This window comes from Taurulus bubalis (genome assembly GCF_910589615.1).
Source record: "Taurulus bubalis genome assembly, chromosome: 4".
NCBI classification, from domain to species: domain Eukaryota; kingdom Metazoa; phylum Chordata; class Actinopteri; order Perciformes; family Cottidae; genus Taurulus; species Taurulus bubalis.
This window is the reverse complement of record NC_136592.1, coordinates 31,720,068-31,742,242: the sequence shown is the minus strand read 5'-3', so window position 1 is coordinate 31,742,242 and position 22,175 is coordinate 31,720,068. Positions and strand designations below refer to the sequence as shown.

Here is a 22,175-nt window from a genome sequence, read left to right as displayed (position 1 = left end):
CTTTTCTTCCAAAAAGCTTCTCCGGCACTAGACCAGGCTCTTGTGACATACGCCAGCATGGTAAATCCAATCCCAAAAATGTACAAAATTGGTGTTTCCCTGTTGGAATTCTGTGTCAAACCAAAATTACTTTTCCAATTCCAGGCCCCCAACAACAGCAATCCGTTCTCGTCACATGCGCTTGAGGCTCTTGGGGAGGTGAGAATTGCCAACTTCAGCCAGGCAGAACTGCAGAATGACACCTTTGTCAGCAGCTGGTTCCAGACAAGGATTCGTCCGTTTCTGGCCTCTTCATCCCCCAATTTCCTATTCTGCCTAAGCTCCAAGAACTTCAGCTGCCATACGTACCGGATTGTGTAAGCACATATGTGATACATTGCTCCACTGTGACCAAGATTGCAGAGGAACCTGCTCTTTTGTAATTGTTTAGGTATTAAAAGCCTTCTCTCAAATTTAGCATCCAGGCATTCATCAGCCAAAAGGCATCCATTGACAGAGAAAGACAGCCAGCAGTCTTCACTCATTTCATCAAGCCCTTCCTTTCAAGAAATGACTCATCAGGTAAAGGCAAGCGCTCAGGCTCAAATTGGTAAAGTCTTGATAGCATGTGGTGGTTATACCTTGTCAATGACTTTGTTTCTGTCTTCTTCGCAGATCCTGGCTGTGTCTCATTTATCAACGGTAGTGAAGAGTGGCTAAAGGTAAACCTTGGTAGCTTCTCTGAATTTGCATCCCTGCAGGATCTGCAAGCCCTCAATGCCAACTTCTCCAGTGTAAGTGGGGACTGCGGTTAAAGTATTCCTATTCCAAGCTGAAATGTCTTACCTTTAATTTGGCAATTTCTGCTGTTTGATTTCATATCGATTTCCTTTTTTTAGGCCGGATCGTTGTCAGTGCTCACTCCTAGTCAGGTGGCACAGTTGACACTGAGCTCAGGGGCCTTGAATGACACAGACCAAATTGACCGTGTGTTTGAGCGACTCGAGGAGGGTGATGCTCTGGAAAATGTGAAAGAATTCCTGACAGAGTTGACAGAAAGTGGAAAGGTAGGCTACTCTTGACACCTGGGGAAGATGCATAACGAATAGGCTTGAAACAGAGCATAGTCAGTCATTAGTCATGTATCTAACCCACTTCATCAGTTGTAGGGCACTCATTCATATGAAATGTGCTGTTCCATCCTATGTTGCATGCTGTCTGGGGTCTCATGGCGTTTGAATCCTCTCATGTCGTCATCTGACAGGTCCCTGATTTCCAACCTGTCGTGAGAGATCGTGTGATGAATAGGACCTTCGCCATCATCAGTCCCCATTTCCAAACCTTCAGCAAGGACGACTGGTTTTATTGGTTCCATCTGATACTGACTCCTCTCCTCCCAAGTTTCAGCCCAATGATGCTCAAGAATGCAACTGCAAATATAAACTGCACAAACTACCATGTCGTGTGAGTATCATTTCAAGAACAAGCAAGATTGCGTTGCAAAAAGTGCAAAATGCTAATGTTGGACAGCATAAGAATGTTTATTTCCCGTGTCTGCAGTGTGAGTGGGATGGCCAAAGCTTCCCCTGCATTGCCGTTGCAAAGACAAAAAGAAATCACAGAGGTTCTGCTGGACTACCTGAAAAACTCTGCCAGTGTCATCAATGAGCCAGGTAGGGCTGACGCAGTACATTGGGCCATGTTGTTGCTTGTGTGTTCTTCCCCATGGACTTTGAATTGTATACAAGTATGCTTGAATGGCAGTGAGAAGAAAATTGACAATTGACCTCTTTCATGTGTATCAATGCAAAATAATGCTTGCTAAATGGTGCATATGTTAATGTCCGTCTACGTGCCTTAGTTTGCAGGCAGGGAATTCAGAGTGATGCAGAATGGCTTGAAGCAAACCTGGGTTCCTTTTCCCAGTACACAACATACCCTGAACTCAAAATCTTCAACCTCTCTGCAGTAAGTCATACATTTTGCTGCCAATCTTTCTTGAAAACAGTCGCACAATGATCGCAACTTGGAAAATCTGCACACAGTTGTGGCTTTGCCATATCAAAGAGAAGAGCAATTCATATATCATCTTGGTTTGTGTCATCAGGTGGCAGTTGTGGACTCCCTCTCACCAAAGCAGAAGGCTGAGCTGATCCTGGATCCAGACAGCGGCTTTTTGGAGAATGAGACCCTCGTAACGAAGGTGTTGACAAACTTGACAGAGTCCACTGAGGATGAGCCGTTGGATGATTTTTTCCAGGCCTTTGGAAATATCACCAAGCAGGTGAATGCTTAACTTTAAGAATGCCGTAAATTAACGCAACGCTGGCTGGTAAACTGTCCTCTTGGAAGTTGCCTGAGGGTGGATGAATTGTTGCAGAATCTAATAAGTGGCCAGGATTTCACTCAAAAGGATATATTTCTGTCATGCTTCTTGAATGAATGGCCACCAAGGATTGCTTGATTGATGCCCCTGATGCACTGAAGTACAAAGACGGGTCACCAAGCTTGCTTTCACTACAATGATTTCAGAAATGCAAAATGTCCTCCTGAACTGAAACGTGAATCCTTTTATTTCCAGAGAAACATCACCCTCATCAAAAATCCTGGTGTACGAGACACCATCTTGAACCTGACCTTGACAGCCCTTGCTCCTAAATTGAATGAATTTGGACCTGAAGACTTTGAGCTGTGGTTCCAGGTCAACTTGTTTTCTGTGATGGCGAGCCTCCACCCTGGCAGCTTGGTCGTGATACCCAGTAACATCAGCTGTGCATCCTACGCAGCTATGTAAGAGATGATATGTCTGCAGTCCAAAGCTCAACGTTTTAAATTTTGGCAAGATGATGTCAAACTTTGGCTCCTGACAAGTCTCAATGATTTCTGTTTTCTTCCTTCAGACTCACTGCTCTACGGCAAAATTTGAAATCCCTGGAACTGCAGGATTCACAGAGTTTGAGATCCAGCATAATGTCACTCAAGGAGACATTTCCACGTAAGTGGCTAAATGCTCTGCTTACAACCTTTTTCAGATTTGCCCATTGCCACAACTGTGATGATAGCTGTATTGATGCCATGCCTTCATTTCAATGTTTTCTGAAACAGGTTGCTCAGTTCCAGATTCCTTCATGGTGAGTTCATTTCTATGGTTCTATTGATGGTCTTTTACAATATTGGATCAGATTGTACAAGACACAAGTTTGGGACATTCACTTTGTTAAGGAGGCCACGTTGATAGATTTGGACTTTAAATATGTTTTACTATTGGACTAACAATTATACTTTGCTTGTCTCCAGTGCAAGGAGACTTCGGTTGATGGTAAGTTTCTGAATTACCTGATATTTCAACTTTGATGACAATATATCGCATTCTGAAGCTACAATATCTGATACACAAATATTGATCTTTTCACAGAGGACCTCATCTGTGCTGCAGTTAATAGGTGGGTGAACTAATGTTTTGTCTGGTGATGGGTTTGGTTAGGTAAAGTTCTCTTCCACAATCTATCTAAGGTGACAATGGTTTACTTTTGTATTGTCCTCCTCAGGTCACAAGTGGAACAAACCCTGTCTGTTGGCAATTCCTCTGAAGCCCTGTGCAAATTAAGCATCACTGAACATGCCTGTTCCTCGGTAAGACTTGATTTGGCTTTTGCTACATTACCCTCCTGATACTAATCTCCATAAACTCTGAATGTGTTTGTTTCATTTCTTTTCTAATTATTTCCAAAGGCTACACATCTCACAGCCAGCAACTTGGTCACACTGATGAACTGCTCACTGGAAAGCCAAAGGACCTACCCCGTAGACGTCTGGAAGCTTTTCTTCCAAAAAGCTTCTCCGGCACTAGACCAGGCTCTTGTGACATACGCCAGCATGGTAAATCCAATCCCAAAAATGTACAAAATTGGTGTCTCCCTGTTGGAATTCTGTGTCAAACCAAAATTACTTTTCCAATTCCAGGCCCCCAACAACAGCAATCCGTTCTCGTCACATGCGCTTGAGGCTCTTGGGGAGGTGAGAATTGCCAACTTCAGCCAGGCAGAACTGCAGAATGACACCTTTGTCAGCAGCTGGTTCCAGACAAGGATTCGTCCGTTTCTGGCCTCTTCATCCCCCAATTTCCTATTCTGCCTAAGCTCCAAGAACTTCAGCTGCCATACGTACCGGATTGTGTAAGCACATATGTGATACATTGCTCCACTGTGACCAAGATTGCAGAGGAACCTGCTCTTTTGTAATTGTTTAGGTATTAAAAGCCTTCTCTCAAATTTAGCATCCAGGCATTCATCAGCCAAAAGGCATCCATTGACAGAGAAAGACAGCCAGCAGTCTTCACTCATTTCATCAAGCCCTTCCTTTCAAGAAATGACTCATCAGGTAAAGGCAAGCGCTCAGGCTCAAATTGGTAAAGTCTTGATAGCATGTGGTGGTTATACCTTGTCAATGACTTTGTTTCTGTCTTCTTCGCAGATCCTGGCTGTGTCTCATTTATCAACGGTAGTGAAGAGTGGCTAAAGGTAAACCTTGGTAGCTTCTCTGAATTTGCATCCCTGCAGGATCTGCAAGCCCTCAATGCCAACTTCTCCAGTGTAAGTGGGGACTGCGGTTAAAGTATTCCTATTCCAAGCTGAAATGTCTTACCTTTAATTTGGCAATTTCTGCTGTTTGATTTCATATCGATTTCCTTTTTTTAGGCCGGATCGTTGTCAGTGCTCACTCCTAGTCAGGTGGCACAGTTGACACTGAGCTCAGGGGCCTTGAATGACACAGACCAAATTGACCGTGTGTTTGAGCGACTCGAGGAGGGTGATGCTCTGGAAAATGTGAAAGAATTCCTGACAGAGTTGACAGAAAGTGGAAAGGTAGGCTACTCTTGACACCTGGGGAAGATGCATAACGAATAGGCTTGAAACAGAGCATAGTCAGTCATTAGTCATGTATCTAACCCACTTCATCAGTTGTAGGGCACTCATTCATATGAAATGTGCTGTTCCATCCTATGTTGCATGCTGTCTGGGGTCTCATGGCGTTTGAATCCTCTCATGTCGTCATCTGACAGGTCCCTGATTTCCAACCTGTCGTGAGAGATCGTGTGATGAATAGGACCTTCGCCATCATCAGTCCCCATTTCCAAACCTTCAGCAAGGACGACTGGTTTTATTGGTTCCATCTGATACTGACTCCTCTCCTCCCAAGTTTCAGCCCAATGATGCTCAAGAATGCAACTGCAAATATAAACTGCACAAACTACCATGTCGTGTGAGTATCATTTCAAGAACAAGCAAGATTGCGTTGCAAAAAGTGCAAAATGCTAATGTTGGACAGCATAAGAATGTTTATTTCCCGTGTCTGCAGTGTGAGTGGGATGGCCAAAGCTTCCCCTGCATTGCCGTTGCAAAGACAAAAAGAAATCACAGAGGTTCTGCTGGACTACCTGAAAAACTCTGCCAGTGTCATCAATGAGCCAGGTAGGGCTGACGCAGTACATTGGGCCATGTTGTTGCTTGTGTGTTCTTCCCCATGGACTTTGAATTGTATACAAGTATGCTTGAATGGCAGTGAGAAGAAAATTGACAATTGACCTCTTTCATGTGCATCAATGCAAAATAATGCTTGCTAAATGGTGCATATGTTAATGTCCGTCTACGTGCCTTAGTTTGCAGGCAGGGAATTCAGAGTGATGCAGAATGGCTTGAAGCAAACCTGGGTTCCTTTTCCCAGTACACAACATACCCTGAACTCAAAATCTTCAACCTCTCTGCAGTAAGTCATACATTTTGCTGCCAATCTTTCTTGAAAACAGTCGCACAATGATCGCAACTTGGAAAATCTGCACACAGTTGTGGCTTTGCCATATCAAAGAGAAGAGCAATTCATATATCATCTTGGTTTGTGTCATCAGGTGGCAGTTGTGGACTCCCTCTCACCAAAGCAGAAGGCTGAGCTGATCCTGGATCCAGACAGCGGCTTTTTGGAGAATGAGACCCTCGTAACGAAGGTGTTGACAAACTTGACAGAGTCCACTGAGGATGAGCCGTTGGATGATTTTTTCCAGGCCTTTGGAAATATCACCAAGCAGGTGAATGCTTAACTTTAAGAATGCCGTAAATTAACGCAACGCTGGCTGGTAAACTGTCCTCTTGGAAGTTGCCTGAGGGTGGATGAATTGTTGCAGAATCTAATAAGTGGCCAGGATTTCACTCAAAAGGATATATTTCTGTCATGCTTCTTGAATGAATGGCCACCAAGGATTGCTTGATTGATGCCCCTGATGCACTGAAGTACAAAGACGGGTCACCAAGCTTGCTTTCACTACAATGATTTCAGAAATGCAAAATGTCCTCCTGAACTGAAACGTGAATCCTTTTATTTCCAGAGAAACATCACCCTCATCAAAAATCCTGGTGTACGAGACACCATCTTGAACCTGACCTTGACAGCCCTTGCTCCTAAATTGAATGAATTTGGACCTGAAGACTTTGAGCTGTGGTTCCAGGTCAACTTGTTTTCTGTGATGGCGAGCCTCCACCCTGGCAGCTTGGTCGTGATACCCAGTAACATCAGCTGTGCATCCTACGCAGCTATGTAAGAGATGATATGTCTGCAGTCCAAAGCTCAACGTTTTAAATTTTGGCAAGATGATGTCAAACTTTGGCTCCTGACAAGTCTCAATGATTTCTGTTTTCTTCCTTCAGACTCACTGCTCTACGGCAAAATTTGAAATCCCTGGAACTGCAGGATTCACAGAGTTTGAGATCCAGCATAATGTCACTCAAGGAGACATTTCCACGTAAGTGGCTAAATGCTCTGCTTACAACCTTTTTCAGATTTGCCCATTGCCACAACTGTGATGATAGCTGTATTGATGCCATGCCTTCATTTCAATGTTTTCTGAAACAGGTTGCTCAGTTCCAGATTCCTTCATGGTGAGTTCATTTCTATGGTTCTATTGATGGTCTTTTACAATATTGGATCAGATTGTACAAGACACAAGTTTGGGACATTCACTTTGTTAAGGAGGCCACGTTGATAGATTTGGACTTTAAATATGTTTTACTATTGGACTAACAATTATACTTTGCTTGTCTCCAGTGCAAGGAGACTTCGGTTGATGGTAAGTTTCTGAATTACCTGATATTTCAACTTTGATGACAATATATCGCATTCTGAAGCTGCAATATCTGATACACAAATATTGATCTTTTCACAGAGGACCTCATCTGTGCTGCAGTTAATAGGTGGGTGAACTAATGTTTTGTCTGGTGATGGGTTTGGTTAGGTAAAGTTCTCTTCCACAATCTATCTAAGGTGACAATGGTTTACTTTTGTATTGTCCTCCTCAGGTCACAAGTGGAACAAACCCTGTCTGTTGGCAATTCCTCTGAAGCCCTGTGCAAATTAAGCATCACTGAACATGCCTGTTCCTCGGTAAGACTTGATTTGGCTTTTGCTACATTACCCTCCTGATACTAATCTCCATAAACTCTGAATGTGTTTGTTTCATTTCTTTTCTAATTATTTTCAAAGGCTACACATCTCACAGCCAGCAACTTGGTCACACTGATGAACTGCTCACTGGAAAGCCAAAGGACCTACCCCGTAGACGTCTGGAAGCTTTTCTTCCAAAAAGCTTCTCCGGCACTAGACCAGGCTCTTGTGACATACGCCAGCATGGTAAATCCAATCCCAAAAATGTACAAAATTGGTGTTTCCCTGTTGGAATTCTGTGTCAAACCAAAATTACTTTTCCAATTCCAGGCCCCCAACAACAGCAATCCGTTCTCGTCACATGCGCTTGAGGCTCTTGGGGAGGTGAGAATTGCCAACTTCAGCCAGGCAGAACTGCAGAATGACACCTTTGTCAGCAGCTGGTTCCAGACAAGGATTCGTCCGTTTCTGGCCTCTTCATCCCCCAATTTCCTATTCTGCCTAAGCTCCAAGAACTTCAGCTGCCATACGTACCGGATTGTGTAAGCACATATGTGATACATTGCTCCACTGTGACCAAGATTGCAGAGGAACCTGCTCTTTTGTAATTGTTTAGGTATTAAAAGCCTTCTCTCAAATTTAGCATCCAGGCATTCATCAGCCAAAAGGCATCCATTGACAGAGAAAGACAGCCAGCAGTCTTCACTCATTTCATCAAGCCCTTCCTTTCAAGAAATGACTCATCAGGTAAAGGCAAGCGCTCAGGCTCAAATTGGTAAAGTCTTGATAGCATGTGGTGGTTATACCTTGTCAATGACTTTGTTTCTGTCTTCTTCGCAGATCCTGGCTGTGTCTCATTTATCAACGGTAGTGAAGAGTGGCTAAAGGTAAACCTTGGTAGCTTCTCTGAATTTGCATCCCTGCAGGATCTGCAAGCCCTCAATGCCAACTTCTCCAGTGTAAGTGGGGACTGCGGTTAAAGTATTCCTATTCCAAGCTGAAATGTCTTACCTTTAATTTGGCAATTTCTGCTGTTTGATTTCATATCGATTTCCTTTTTTTAGGCCGGATCGTTGTCAGTGCTCACTCCTAGTCAGGTGGCACAGTTGACACTGAGCTCAGGGGCCTTGAATGACACAGACCAAATTGACCGTGTGTTTGAGCGACTCGAGGAGGGTGATGCTCTGGAAAATGTGAAAGAATTCCTGACAGAGTTGACAGAAAGTGGAAAGGTAGGCTACTCTTGACACCTGGGGAAGATGCATAACGAATAGGCTTGAAACAGAGCATAGTCAGTCATTAGTCATGTATCTAACCCACTTCATCAGTTGTAGGGCACTCATTCATATGAAATGTGCTGTTCCATCCTATGTTGCATGCTGTCTGGGGTCTCATGGCGTTTGAATCCTCTCATGTCGTCATCTGACAGGTCCCTGATTTCCAACCTGTCGTGAGAGATCGTGTGATGAATAGGACCTTCGCCATCATCAGTCCCCATTTCCAAACCTTCAGCAAGGACGACTGGTTTTATTGGTTCCATCTGATACTGACTCCTCTCCTCCCAAGTTTCAGCCCAATGATGCTCAAGAATGCAACTGCAAATATAAACTGCACAAACTACCATGTCGTGTGAGTATCATTTCAAGAACAAGCAAGATTGCGTTGCAAAAAGTGCAAAATGCTAATGTTGGACAGCATAAGAATGTTTATTTCCCGTGTCTGCAGTGTGAGTGGGATGGCCAAAGCTTCCCCTGCATTGCCGTTGCAAAGACAAAAAGAAATCACAGAGGTTCTGCTGGACTACCTGAAAAACTCTGCCAGTGTCATCAATGAGCCAGGTAGGGCTGACGCAGTACATTGGGCCATGTTGTTGCTTGTGTGTTCTTCCCCATGGACTTTGAATTGTATACAAGTATGCTTGAATGGCAGTGAGAAGAAAATTGACAATTGACCTCTTTCATGTGTATCAATGCAAAATAATGCTTGCTAAATGGTGCATATGTTAATGTCCGTCTACGTGCCTTAGTTTGCAGGCAGGGAATTCAGAGTGATGCAGAATGGCTTGAAGCAAACCTGGGTTCCTTTTCCCAGTACACAACATACCCTGAACTCAAAATCTTCAACCTCTCTGCAGTAAGTCATACATTTTGCTGCCAATCTTTCTTGAAAACAGTCGCACAATGATCGCAACTTGGAAAATCTGCACACAGTTGTGGCTTTGCCATATCAAAGAGAAGAGCAATTCATATATCATCTTGGTTTGTGTCATCAGGTGGCAGTTGTGGACTCCCTCTCACCAAAGCAGAAGGCTGAGCTGATCCTGGATCCAGACAGCGGCTTTTTGGAGAATGAGACCCTCGTAACGAAGGTGTTGACAAACTTGACAGAGTCCACTGAGGATGAGCCGTTGGATGATTTTTTCCAGGCCTTTGGAAATATCACCAAGCAGGTGAATGCTTAACTTTAAGAATGCCGTAAATTAACGCAACGCTGGCTGGTAAACTGTCCTCTTGGAAGTTGCCTGAGGGTGGATGAATTGTTGCAGAATCTAATAAGTGGCCAGGATTTCACTCAAAAGGATATATTTCTGTCATGCTTCTTGAATGAATGGCCACCAAGGATTGCTTGATTGATGCCCCTGATGCACTGAAGTACAAAGACGGGTCACCAAGCTTGCTTTCACTACAATGATTTCAGAAATGCAAAATGTCCTCCTGAACTGAAACGTGAATCCTTTTATTTCCAGAGAAACATCACCCTCATCAAAAATCCTGGTGTACGAGACACCATCTTGAACCTGACCTTGACAGCCCTTGCTCCTAAATTGAATGAATTTGGACCTGAAGACTTTGAGCTGTGGTTCCAGGTCAACTTGTTTTCTGTGATGGCGAGCCTCCACCCTGGCAGCTTGGTCGTGATACCCAGTAACATCAGCTGTGCATCCTACGCAGCTATGTAAGAGATGATATGTCTGCAGTCCAAAGCTCAACGTTTTAAATTTTGGCAAGATGATGTCAAACTTTGGCTCCTGACAAGTCTCAATGATTTCTGTTTTCTTCCTTCAGACTCACTGCTCTACGGCAAAATTTGAAATCCCTGGAACTGCAGGATTCACAGAGTTTAAGATCCAGCATAATGTCACTCAAGGAGACATTTCCACGTAAGTGGCTAAATGCTCTGCTTACAACCTTTTTCAGATTTGCCCATTGCCACAACTGTGATGATAGCTGTATTGATGCCATGCCTTCATTTCAATGTTTTCTGAAACAGGTTGCTCAGTTCCAGATTCCTTCATGGTGAGTTCATTTCTATGGTTCTATTGATGGTCTTTTACAATATTGGATCAGATTGTACAAGACACAAGTTTGGCACATTCACTTTGTTAAGGAGGCCACGTTGATAGATTTGGACTTTAAATATGTTTTACTATTGGACTAACAATTATACTTTGCTTGTCTCCAGTGCAAGGAGACTTCGGTTGATGGTAAGTTTCTGAATTACCTGATATTTCAACTTTGATGACAATATATCGCATTCTGAAGCTACAATATCTGATACACAAATATTGATCTTTTCACAGAGGACCTCATCTGTGCTGCAGTTAATAGGTGGGTGAACTAATGTTTTGTCTGGTGATGGGTTTGGTTAGGTAAAGTTCTCTTCCACAATCTATCTAAGGTGACAATGGTTTACTTTTGTATTGTCCTCCTCAGGTCACAAGTGGAACAAACCCTGTCTGTTGGCAATTCCTCTGAAGCCCTGTGCAAATTAAGCATCACTGAACATGCCTGTTCCTCGGTAAGACTTGATTTGGCTTTTGCTACATTACCCTCCTGATACTAATCTCCATAAACTCTGAATGTGTTTGTTTCATTTCTTTTCTAATTATTTCCAAAGGCTACACATCTCACAGCCAGCAACTTGGTCACACTGATGAACTGCTCACTGGAAAGCCAAAGGACCTACCCCGTAGACGTCTGGAAGCTTTTCTTCCAAAAAGCTTCTCCGGCACTAGACCAGGCTCTTGTGACATACGCCAGCATGGTAAATCCAATCCCAAAAATGTACAAAATTGGTGTTTCCCTGTTGGAATTCTGTGTCAAACCAAAATTACTTTTCCAATTCCAGGCCCCCAACAACAGCAACCCGTTCTCGTCACATGCGCTTGAGGCTCTTGGGGAGGTGAGAATTGCCAACTTCAGCCAGGCAGAACTGCAGAATGACACCTTTGTCAGCAGCTGGTTCCAGACAAGGATTCGTCCGTTTCTGGCCTCTTCATCCCCCAATTTCCTATTCTGCCTAAGCTCCAAGAACTTCAGCTGCCATACGTACCGGATTGTGTAAGCACATATGTGATACATTGCTCCACTGTGACCAAGATTGCAGAGGAACCTGCTCTTTTGTAATTGTTTAGGTATTAAAAGCCTTCTCTCAAATTTAGCATCCAGGCATTCATCAGCCAAAAGGCATCCATTGACAGAGAAAGACAGCCAGCAGTCTTCACTCATTTCATCAAGCCCTTCCTTTCAAGAAATGACTCATCAGGTAAAGGCAAGCGCTCAGGCTCAAATTGGTAAAGTCTTGATAGCATGTGGTGGTTATACCTTGTCAATGACTTTGTTTCTGTCTTCTTCGCAGATCCTGGCTGTGTCTCATTTATCAACGGTAGTGAAGAGTGGCTAAAGGTAAACCTTGGTAGCTTCTCTGAATTTGCATCCCTGCAGGATCTGCAAGCCCTCAATGCCAACTTCTCCAGTGTAAGTGGGGACTGCGGTTAAAGTATTCCTATTCCAAGCTGAAATGTCTTACCTTTAATTTGGCAATTTCTGCTGTTTGATTTCATATCGATTTCCTTTTTTTAGGCCGGATCGTTGTCAGTGCTCACTCCTAGTCAGGTGGCACAGTTGACACTGAGCTCAGGGGCCTTGAATGACACAGACCAAATTGACCGTGTGTTTGAGCGACTCGAGGAGGGTGATGCTCTGGAAAATGTGAAAGAATTCCTGACAGAGTTGACAGAAAGTGGAAAGGTAGGCTACTCTTGACACCTGGGGAAGATGCATAACGAATAGGCTTGAAACAGAGCATAGTCAGTCATTAGTCATGTATCTAACCCACTTCATCAGTTGTAGGGCACTCATTCATATGAAATGTGCTGTTCCATCCTATGTTGCATGCTGTCTGGCGTCTCATGGCGTTTGAATCCTCTCATGTCGTCATCTGACAGGTCCCTGATTTCCAACCTGTCGTGAGAGATCGTGTGATGAATAGGACCTTCGCCATCATCAGTCCCCATTTCCAAACCTTCAGCAAGGACGACTGGTTTTATTGGTTCCATCTGATACTGACTCCTCTCCTCCCAAGTTTCAGCCCAATGATGCTCAAGAATGCAACTGCAAATATAAACTGCACAAACTACCATGTCGTGTGAGTATCATTTCAAGAACAAGCAAGATTGCGTTGCAAAAAGTGCAAAATGCTAATGTTGGACAGCATAAGAATGTTTATTTCCCGTGTCTGCAGTGTGAGTGGGATGGCCAAAGCTTCCCCTGCATTGCCGTTGCAAAGACAAAAAGAAATCACAGAGGTTCTGCTGGACTACCTGAAAAACTCTGCCAGTGTCATCAATGAGCCAGGTAGGGCTGACGCAGTACATTGGGCCATGTTGTTGCTTGTGTGTTCTTCCCCATGGACTTTGAATTGTATACAAGTATGCTTGAATGGCAGTGAGAAGAAAATTGACAATTGACCTCTTTCATGTGTATCAATGCAAAATAATGCTTGCTAAATGGTGCATATGTTAATGTCCGTCTACGTGCCTTAGTTTGCAGGCAGGGAATTCAGAGTGATGCAGAATGGCTTGAAGCAAACCTGGGTTCCTTTTCCCAGTACACAACATACCCTGAACTCAAAATCTTCAACCTCTCTGCAGTAAGTCATACATTTTGCTGCCAATCTTTCTTGAAAACAGTCACACAATGATCGCAACTTGGAAAATCTGCACACAGTTGTGGCTTTGCCATATCAAAGAGAAGAGCAATTCATATATCATCTTGGTTTGTGTCATCAGGTGGCAGTTGTGGACTCCCTCTCACCAAAGCAGAAGGCTGAGCTGATCCTGGATCCAGACAGCGGCTTTTTGGAGAATGAGACCCTCGTAACGAAGGTGTTGACAAACTTGACAGAGTCCACTGAGGATGAGCCGTTGGATGATTTTTTCCAGGCCTTTGGAAATATCACCAAGCAGGTGAATGCTTAACTTTAAGAATGCCGTAAATTAACGCAACGCTGGCTGGTAAACTGTCCTCTTGGAAGTTGCCTGAGGGTGGATGAATTGTTGCAGAATCTAATAAGTGGCCAGGATTTCACTCAAAAGGATATATTTCTGTCATGCTTCTTGAATGAATGGCCACCAAGGATTGCTTGATTGATGCCCCTGATGCACTGAAGTACAAAGACGGGTCACCAAGCTTGCTTTCACTACAATGATTTCAGAAATGCAAAATGTCCTCCTGAACTGAAACGTGAATCCTTTTATTTCCAGAGAAACATCACCCTCATCAAAAATCCTGGTGTACGAGACACCATCTTGAACCTGACCTTGACAGCCCTTGCTCCTAAATTGAATGAATTTGGACCTGAAGACTTTGAGCTGTGGTTCCAGGTCAACTTGTTTTCTGTGATGGCGAGCCTCCACCCTGGCAGCTTGGTCGTGATACCCAGTAACATCAGCTGTGCATCCTACGCAGCTATGTAAGAGATGATATGTCTGCAGTCCAAAGCTCAACGTTTTAAATTTTGGCAAGATGATGTCAAACTTTGGCTCCTGACAAGTCTCAATGATTTCTGTTTTCTTCCTTCAGACTCACTGCTCTACGGCAAAATTTGAAATCCCTGGAACTGCAGGATTCACAGAGTTTGAGATCCAGCATAATGTCACTCAAGGAGACATTTCCACGTAAGTGGCTAAATGCTCTGCTTACAACCTTTTTCAGATTTGCCCATTGCCACAACTGTGATGATAGCTGTATTGATGCCATGCCTTCATTTCAATGTTTTCTGAAACAGGTTGCTCAGTTCCAGATTCCTTCATGGTGAGTTCATTTCTATGGTTCTATTGATGGTCTTTTACAATATTGGATCAGATTGTACAAGACACAAGTTTGGGACATTCACTTTGTTAAGGAGGCCACGTTGATAGATTTGGACTTTAAATATGTTTTACTATTGGACTAACAATTATACTTTGCTTGTCTCCAGTGCAAGGAGACTTCGGTTGATGGTAAGTTTCTGAATTACCTGATATTTCAACTTTGATGACAATATATCGCATTCTGAAGCTACAATATCTGATACACAAATATTGATCTTTTCACAGAGGACCTCATCTGTGCTGCAGTTAATAGGTGGGTGAACTAATGTTTTGTCTGGTGATGGGTTTGGTTAGGTAAAGTTCTCTTCCACAATCTATCTAAGGTGACAATGGTTTACTTTTGTATTGTCCTCCTCAGGTCACAAGTGGAACAAACCCTGTCTGTTGGCAATTCCTCTGAAGCCCTGTGCAAATTAAGCATCACTGAACATGCCTGTTCCTCGGTAAGACTTGATTTGGCTTTTGCTACATTACCCTCCTGATACTAATCTCTATAAACTCTGAATGTGTTTGTTTCATTTCTTTTCTAATTATTTCCAAAGGCTACACATCTCACAGCCAGCAACTTGGTCACACTGATGAACTGCTCACTGGAAAGCCAAAGGACCTACCCCGTAGACGTCTGGAAGCTTTTCTTCCAAAAAGCTTCTCCGGCACTAGACCAGGCTCTTGTGACATACGCCAGCATGGTAAATCCAATCCCAAAAATGTACAAAATTGGTGTCTCCCTGTTGGAATTCTGTGTCAAACCAAAATTACTTTTCCAATTCCAGGCCCCCAACAACAGCAACCCGTTCTCGTCACATGCGCTTGAGGCTCTTGGGGAGGTGAGAATTGCCAACTTCAGCCAGGCAGAACTGCAGAATGACACCTTTGTCAGCAGCTGGTTCCAGACAAGGATTCGTCCGTTTCTGGCCTCTTCATCCCCCAATTTCCTATTCTGCCTAAGCTCCAAGAACTTCAGCTGCCATACGTACCGGATTGTGTAAGCACATATGTGATACATTGCTCCACTGTGACCAAGATTGCAGAGGAACCTGCTCTTTTGTAATTGTTTAGGTATTAAAAGCCTTCTCTCAAATTTAGCATCCAGGCATTCATCAGCCAAAAGGCATCCATTGACAGAGAAAGACAGCCAGCAGTCTTCACTCATTTCATCAAGCCCTTCCTTTCAAGAAATGACTCATCAGGTAAAGGCAAGCGCTCAGGCTCAAATTGGTAAAGTCTTGATAGCATGTGGTGGTTATACCTTGTCAATGACTTTGTTTCTGTCTTCTTCGCAGATCCTGGCTGTGTCTCATTTATCAACGGTAGTGAAGAGTGGCTAAAGGTAAACCTTGGCAGCTTCTCTGAATTTGCATCCCTGCAGGATCTGCAAGCCCTCAATGCCAACTTCTCCAGTGTAAGTGGGGACTGCGGTTAAAGTATTCCTATTCCAAGCTGAAATGTCTTACCTTTAATTTGGCAATTTCTGCTGTTTGATTTCATATCGATTTCCTTTTTTTAGGCCGGATCGTTGTCAGTGCTCACTCCTAGTCAGGTGGCACAGTTGACACTGAGCTCAGGGGCCTTGAATGACACAGACCAAATTGACCGTGTGTTTGAGCGACTCGAGGAGGGTGATGCTCTGGAAAATGTGAAAGAATTCCTGACAGAGTTGACAGAAAGTGGAAAGGTAGGCTACTCTTGACACCTGGGGAAGATGCATAACGAATAGGCTTGAAACAGAGCATAGTCAGTCATTAGTCATGTATCTAACCCACTTCATCAGTTGTAGGGCACTCATTCATATGAAATGTGCTGTTCCATCCTATGTTGCATGCTGTCTGGCGTCTCATGGCGTTTGAATCCTCTCATGTCGTCATCTGACAGGTCCCTGATTTCCAACCTGTCGTGAGAGATCGTGTGATGAATAGGACCTTCGCCATCATCAGTCCCCATTTCCAAACCTTCAGCAAGGACGACTGGTTTTATTGGTTCCATCTGATACTGACTCCTCTCCTCCCAAGTTTCAGCCCAATGATGCTCAAGAATGCAACTGCAAATATAAACTGCACAAACTACCATGTCGTGTGAGTATCATTTCAAGAACAAGCAAGATTGCGTTGCAAAAAGTGCAAAATGCTAATGTTGGACAGCATAAGAATGTTTATTTCCCGTGTCTGCAGTGTGAGTGGGATGGCCAAAGCTTCCCCTGCATTGCCGTTGCAAAGACAAAAAGAAATCACAGAGGTTCTGCTGGACTACCTGAAAAACTCTGCCAGTGTCATCAATGAGCCAGGTAGGGCTGACGCAGTACATTGGGCCATGTTGTTGCTTGTGTGTTCTTCCCCATGGACTTTGAATTGTGTAAAAGTATGCTTGAATGGCAGTGAGAAGAAAATTGACAATTTACCTCTTTCATGTGTATCAATGCAAAATAATGCTTGCTAAATGGTGCATATGTTAATGTCCGTCTACGTGCCTTAGTTTGCAGGCAGGGAATTCAGAGTGATGCAGAATGGCTTGAAGCAAACCTGGGTTCCTTTTCCCAGTACACAACATACCCTGAACTCAAAATCTTCAACCTCTCTGCAGTAAGTCATACATTTTGCTGCCAATCTTTCTTGAAAACAGTCGCACAATTATCGTAACTTGGAAAATCTGCACACAGTTGTGGCTTTGCCATATCAAAGAGAAGAGCAATTCATATATCATCTTGGTTTGTGTCATCAGGTGGCAGTTGTGGACTCCCTCTCACCAAAGCAGAAGGCTGAGCTGATCCTGGATCCAGACAGCGGCTTTTTGGAGAATGAGACCCTCGTAACGAAGGTGTTGACAAACTTGACAGAGTCCACTGAGGATGAGCCGTTGGATGATTTTTTCCAGGCCTTTGGAAATATCACCAAGCAGGTGAATGCTTAACTTTAAGAATGCCGTAAATTAACGCAACGCTGGCTGGTAAACTGTCCTCTTGGAAGTTGCCTGAGGGTGGATGAATTGTTGCAGAATCTAATAAGTGGCCAGGATTTAACTCAAAAGGATATATTTCTGTCATGCTTCTTGAATGAATGGCCACCAAGGATTGCTTGATTGATGCACTGAAGTACAAAGACGGGTCACCAAGCTTGCTTTCACTACAATGATTTCAGAAATGCAAAATGTCCTCCTGAACTGAAACGTGAATCCTTTTATTTCCAGAGAAACATCACCCTCATCAAAAATCCTGGTGTACGAGACACCATCTTGAACCTGACCTTGACAGCCCTTGCTCCTAAATTGAATGAATTTGGACCTGAAGACTTTGAGCTGTGGTTCCAGGTCAACTTGTTTTCTGTGATGGCGAGCCTCCACCCTGGCAGCTTGGTCGTGATACCCAGTAACATCAGCTGTGCATCCTACGCAGCTATGTAAGAGATGATATGTCTGCAGTCCAAAGCTCAACGTTTTAAATTTTGGCAAGATGATGTCAAACTTTGGCTCCTGACAAGTCTCAATGATTTCTGTTTTCTTCCTTCAGACTCACTGCTCTACGGCAAAATTTGAAATCCCTGGAACTGCAGGATTCACAGAGTTTGAGATCCAGCATAATGTCACTCAAGGAGACATTTCCACGTAAGTGGCTAAATGCTCTGCTTACAACCTTTTTCAGATTTGCCCATTGCCACAACTGTGATGATAGCTGTATTGATGCCATGCCTTCATTTCAATGTTTTCTGAAACAGGTTGCTCAGTTCCAGATTCCTTCATGGTGAGTTCATTTCTATGGTTCTATTGATGGTCTTTTACAATATTGGATCAGATTGTACAAGACACAAGTTTGGCACATTCACTTTGTTAAGGAGGCCACGTTGATAGATTTGGACTTTAAATATGTTTTACTATTGGACTAACAATTATACTTTGCTTGTCTCCAGTGCAAGGAGACTTCGGTTGATGGTAAGTTTCTGAATTACCTGATATTTCAACTTTGATGACAATATATCGCATTCTGAAGCTACAATATCTGATACACAAATATTGATCTTTTCACAGAGGACCTCATCTGTGCTGCAGTTAATAGGTGGGTGAACTAATGTTTTGTCTGGTGATGGGTTTGGTTAGGTAAAGTTCTCTTCCACAATCTATCTAAGGTGACAATGGTTTACTTTTGTATTGTCCTCCTCAGGTCACAAGTGGAACAAACCCTGTCTGTTGGCAATTCCTCTGAAGCCCTGTGCAAATTAAGCATCACTGAACATGCCTGTTCCTCGGTAAGACTTGATTTGGCTTTTGCTACATTACCCTCCTGATACTAATCTCCATAAACTCTGAATGTGTTTGTTTCATTTCTTTTCTAATTATTTCCAAAGGCTACACATCTCACAGCCAGCAACTTGGTCACACTGATGAACTGCTCACTGGAAAGCCAAAGGACCTACCCCGTAGACGTCTGGAAGCTTTTCTTCCAAAAAGCTTCTCCGGCACTAGACCAGGCTCTTGTGACATACGCCAGCATGGTAAATCCAATCCCAAAAATGTACAAAATTGGTGTCTCCCTGTTGGAATTCTGTGTCAAACCAAAATTACTTTTCCAATTCCAGGCCCCCAACAACAGCAACCCGTTCTCGTCACATGCGCTTGAGGCTCTTGGGGAGGTGAGAATTGCCAACTTCAGCCAGGCAGAACTGCAGAATGACACCTTTGTCAGCAGCTGGTTCCAGACAAGGATTCGTCCGTTTCTGGCCTCTTCATCCCCCAATTTCCTATTCTGCCTAAGCTCCAAGAACTTCAGCTGCCATACGTACCGGATTGTGTAAGCACATATGTGATACATTGCTCCACTGTGACCAAGATTGCAGAGGAACCTGCTCTTTTGTAATTGTTTAGGTATTAAAAGCCTTCTCTCAAATTTAGCATCCAGGCATTCATCAGCCAAAAGGCATCCATTGACAGAGAAAGACAGCCAGCAGTCTTCACTCATTTCATCAAGCCCTTCCTTTCAAGAAATGACTCATCAGGTAAAGGCAAGCGCTCAGGCTCAAATTGGTAAAGTCTTGATAGCATGTGGTGGTTATACCTTGTCAATGACTTTGTTTCTGTCTTCTTCGCAGATCCTGGCTGTGTCTCATTTATCAACGGTAGTGAAGAGTGGCTAAAGGTAAACCTTGGCAGCTTCTCTGAATTTGCATCCCTGCAGGATCTGCAAGCCCTCAATGCCAACTTCTCCAGTGTAAGTGGGGACTGCGGTTAAAGTATTCCTATTCCAAGCTGAAATGTCTTACCTTTAATTTGGCAATTTCTGCTGTTTGATTTCATATCGATTTCCTTTTTTTAGGCCGGATCGTTGTCAGTGCTCACTCCTAGTCAGGTGGCACAGTTGACACTGAGCTCAGGGGCCTTGAATGACACAGACCAAATTGACCGTGTGTTTGAGCGACTCGAGGAGGGTGATGCTCTGGAAAATGTGAAAGAATTCCTGACAGAGTTGACAGAAAGTGGAAAGGTAGGCTACTCTTGACACCTGGGGAAGATGCATAACGAATAGGCTTGAAACAGAGCATAGTCAGTCATTAGTCATGTATCTAACCCACTTCATCAGTTGTAGGGCACTCATTCATATGAAATGTGCTGTTCCATCCTATGTTGCATGCTGTCTGGGGTCTCATGGCGTTTGAATCCTCTCATGTCGTCATCTGACAGGTCCCTGATTTCCAACCTGTCGTGAGAGATCGTGTGATGAATAGGACCTTCGCCATCATCAGTCCCCATTTCCAAACCTTCAGCAAGGACGACTGGTTTTATTGGTTCCATCTGATACTGACTCCTCTCCTCCCAAGTTTCAGCCCAATGATGCTCAAGAATGCAACTGCAAATATAAACTGCACAAACTACCATGTCGTGTGAGTATCATTTCAAGAACAAGCAAGATTGCGTTGCAAAAAGTGCAAAATGCTAATGTTGGACAGCATAAGAATGTTTATTTCCCGTGTCTGCAGTGTGAGTGGGATGGCCAAAGCTTCCCCTGCATTGCCGTTGCAAAGACAAAAAGAAATCACAGAGGTTCTGCTGGACTACCTGAAAAACTCTGCCAGTGTCATCAATGAGCCAGGTAGGGCTGACGCAGTACATTGGGCCATGTTGTTGCTTGTGTGTTCTTCCCCATGGACTTTGAATTGTGTAAAAGTATGCTTGAATGGCAGTGAGAAGAAAATTGACAATTTACCTCTTTCATGTGTATCAATGCAAAATAATGCTTGCTAAATGGTGCATATGTTAATGTCCGTCTACGTGCCTTAGTTTGCAGGCAGGGAATTCAGAGTGATGCAGAATGGCTTGAAGCAAACCTGGGTTCCTTTTCCCAGTACACAACATACCCTGAACTCAAAATCTTCAACCTCTCTGCAGTAAGTCATACATTTTGCTGCCAATCTTTCTTGAAAACAGTCGCACAATTATCGTAACTTGGAAAATCTGCACACAGTTGTGGCTTTGCCATATCAAAGAGAAGAGCAATTCATATATCATCTTGGTTTGTGTCATCAGGTGGCAGTTGTGGACTCCCTCTCACCAAAGCAGAAGGCTGAGCTGATCCTGGATCCAGACAGCGGCTTTTTGGAGAATGAGACCCTCGTAACGAAGGTGTTGACAAACTTGACAGAGTCCACTGAGGATGAGCCGTTGGATGATTTTTTCCAGGCCTTTGGAAATATCACCAAGCAGGTGAATGCTTAACTTTAAGAATGCCGTAAATTAACGCAACGCTGGCTGGTAAACTGTCCTCTTGGAAGTTGCCTGAGGGTGGATGAATTGTTGCAGAATCTAATAAGTGGCCAGGATTTAACTCAAAAGGATATATTTCTGTCATGCTTCTTGAATGAATGGCCACCAAGGATTGCTTGATTGATGCACTGAAGTACAAAGACGGGTCACCAAGCTTGCTTTCACTACAATGATTTCAGAAATGCAAAATGTCCTCCTGAACTGAAACGTGAATCCTTTTATTTCCAGAGAAACATCACCCTCATCAAAAATCCTGGTGTACGAGACACCATCTTGAACCTGACCTTGACAGCCCTTGCTCCTAAATTGAATGAATTTGGACCTGAAGACTTTGAGCTGTGGTTCCAGGTCAACTTGTTTTCTGTGATGGCGAGCCTCCACCCTGGCAGCTTGGTCGTGATACCCAGTAACATCAGCTGTGCATCCTACGCAGCTATGTAAGAGATGATATGTCTGCAGTCCAAAGCTCAACGTTTTAAATTTTGGCAAGATGATGTCAAACTTTGGCTCCTGACAAGTCTCAATGATTTCTGTTTTCTTCCTTCAGACTCACTGCTCTACGGCAAAATTTGAAATCCCTGGAACTGCAGGATTCACAGAGTTTGAGATCCAGCATAATGTCACTCAAGGAGACATTTCCACGTAAGTGGCTAAATGCTCTGCTTACAACCTTTTTCAGATTTGCCCATTGCCACAACTGTGATGATAGCTGTATTGATGCCATGCCTTCATTTCAATGTTTTCTGAAACAGGTTGCTCAGTTCCAGATTCCTTCATGGTGAGTTCATTTCTATGGTTCTATTGATGGTCTTTTACAATATTGGATCAGATTGTACAAGACACAAGTTTGGCACATTCACTTTGTTAAGGA

General features: G+C 43.5%; 3 protein-coding genes across 3 annotated transcripts; all 3 read left to right on the top strand.

Moving 5' to 3' along the window:
• Positions 1-57: 57 nt before the first annotated feature.
• LOC306735375 (uncharacterized protein) lies at positions 58-3,296 on the top strand (the record flags this gene model as incomplete). The annotated part of the gene is made up of 11 exons (XM_079216835.1): positions 58-356; positions 458-561; positions 655-773; positions 879-1,046; positions 1,244-1,443; positions 1,540-1,652; positions 1,841-1,947; positions 2,087-2,263; positions 2,561-2,769; positions 2,880-2,974; positions 3,277-3,296. The coding sequence occupies 11 exons, from the start codon at positions 58-60 to the stop codon at positions 3,294-3,296; spliced, it is 1,611 nt and encodes a 536-aa protein (XP_079072961.1).
• A 559-nt stretch (positions 3,297-3,855) lies between these two features.
• LOC306735374 (uncharacterized protein) lies at positions 3,856-7,094 on the top strand (the record flags this gene model as incomplete). The annotated part of the gene is made up of 11 exons (XM_079216834.1): positions 3,856-4,154; positions 4,256-4,359; positions 4,453-4,571; positions 4,677-4,844; positions 5,042-5,241; positions 5,338-5,450; positions 5,639-5,745; positions 5,885-6,061; positions 6,359-6,567; positions 6,678-6,772; positions 7,075-7,094. The coding sequence occupies 11 exons, from the start codon at positions 3,856-3,858 to the stop codon at positions 7,092-7,094; spliced, it is 1,611 nt and encodes a 536-aa protein (XP_079072960.1).
• Positions 7,095-7,653: 559 nt separating this feature from the next.
• LOC306735373 (uncharacterized protein) lies at positions 7,654-22,109 on the top strand (the record flags this gene model as incomplete). The annotated part of the gene is made up of 50 exons (XM_079216833.1): positions 7,654-7,952; positions 8,054-8,157; positions 8,251-8,369; positions 8,475-8,642; positions 8,840-9,039; positions 9,136-9,248; positions 9,437-9,543; positions 9,683-9,859; positions 10,157-10,365; positions 10,476-10,570; positions 10,991-11,018; positions 11,124-11,208; positions 11,308-11,454; positions 11,539-11,750; positions 11,852-11,955; positions 12,049-12,167; positions 12,273-12,440; positions 12,638-12,837; positions 12,934-13,046; positions 13,235-13,341; positions 13,481-13,657; positions 13,955-14,163; positions 14,274-14,368; positions 14,789-14,816; positions 14,922-15,006; positions 15,106-15,252; positions 15,337-15,548; positions 15,650-15,753; positions 15,847-15,965; positions 16,071-16,238; positions 16,436-16,635; positions 16,732-16,844; positions 17,033-17,139; positions 17,279-17,455; positions 17,744-17,952; positions 18,063-18,157; positions 18,578-18,605; positions 18,711-18,795; positions 18,895-19,041; positions 19,126-19,337; positions 19,439-19,542; positions 19,636-19,754; positions 19,860-20,027; positions 20,225-20,424; positions 20,521-20,633; positions 20,822-20,928; positions 21,068-21,244; positions 21,533-21,741; positions 21,852-21,946; positions 22,057-22,109. The coding sequence occupies 50 exons, from the start codon at positions 7,654-7,656 to the stop codon at positions 22,107-22,109; spliced, it is 6,936 nt and encodes a 2,311-aa protein (XP_079072959.1).
• Between the last annotated feature and the right edge of the window lie 66 nt (positions 22,110-22,175).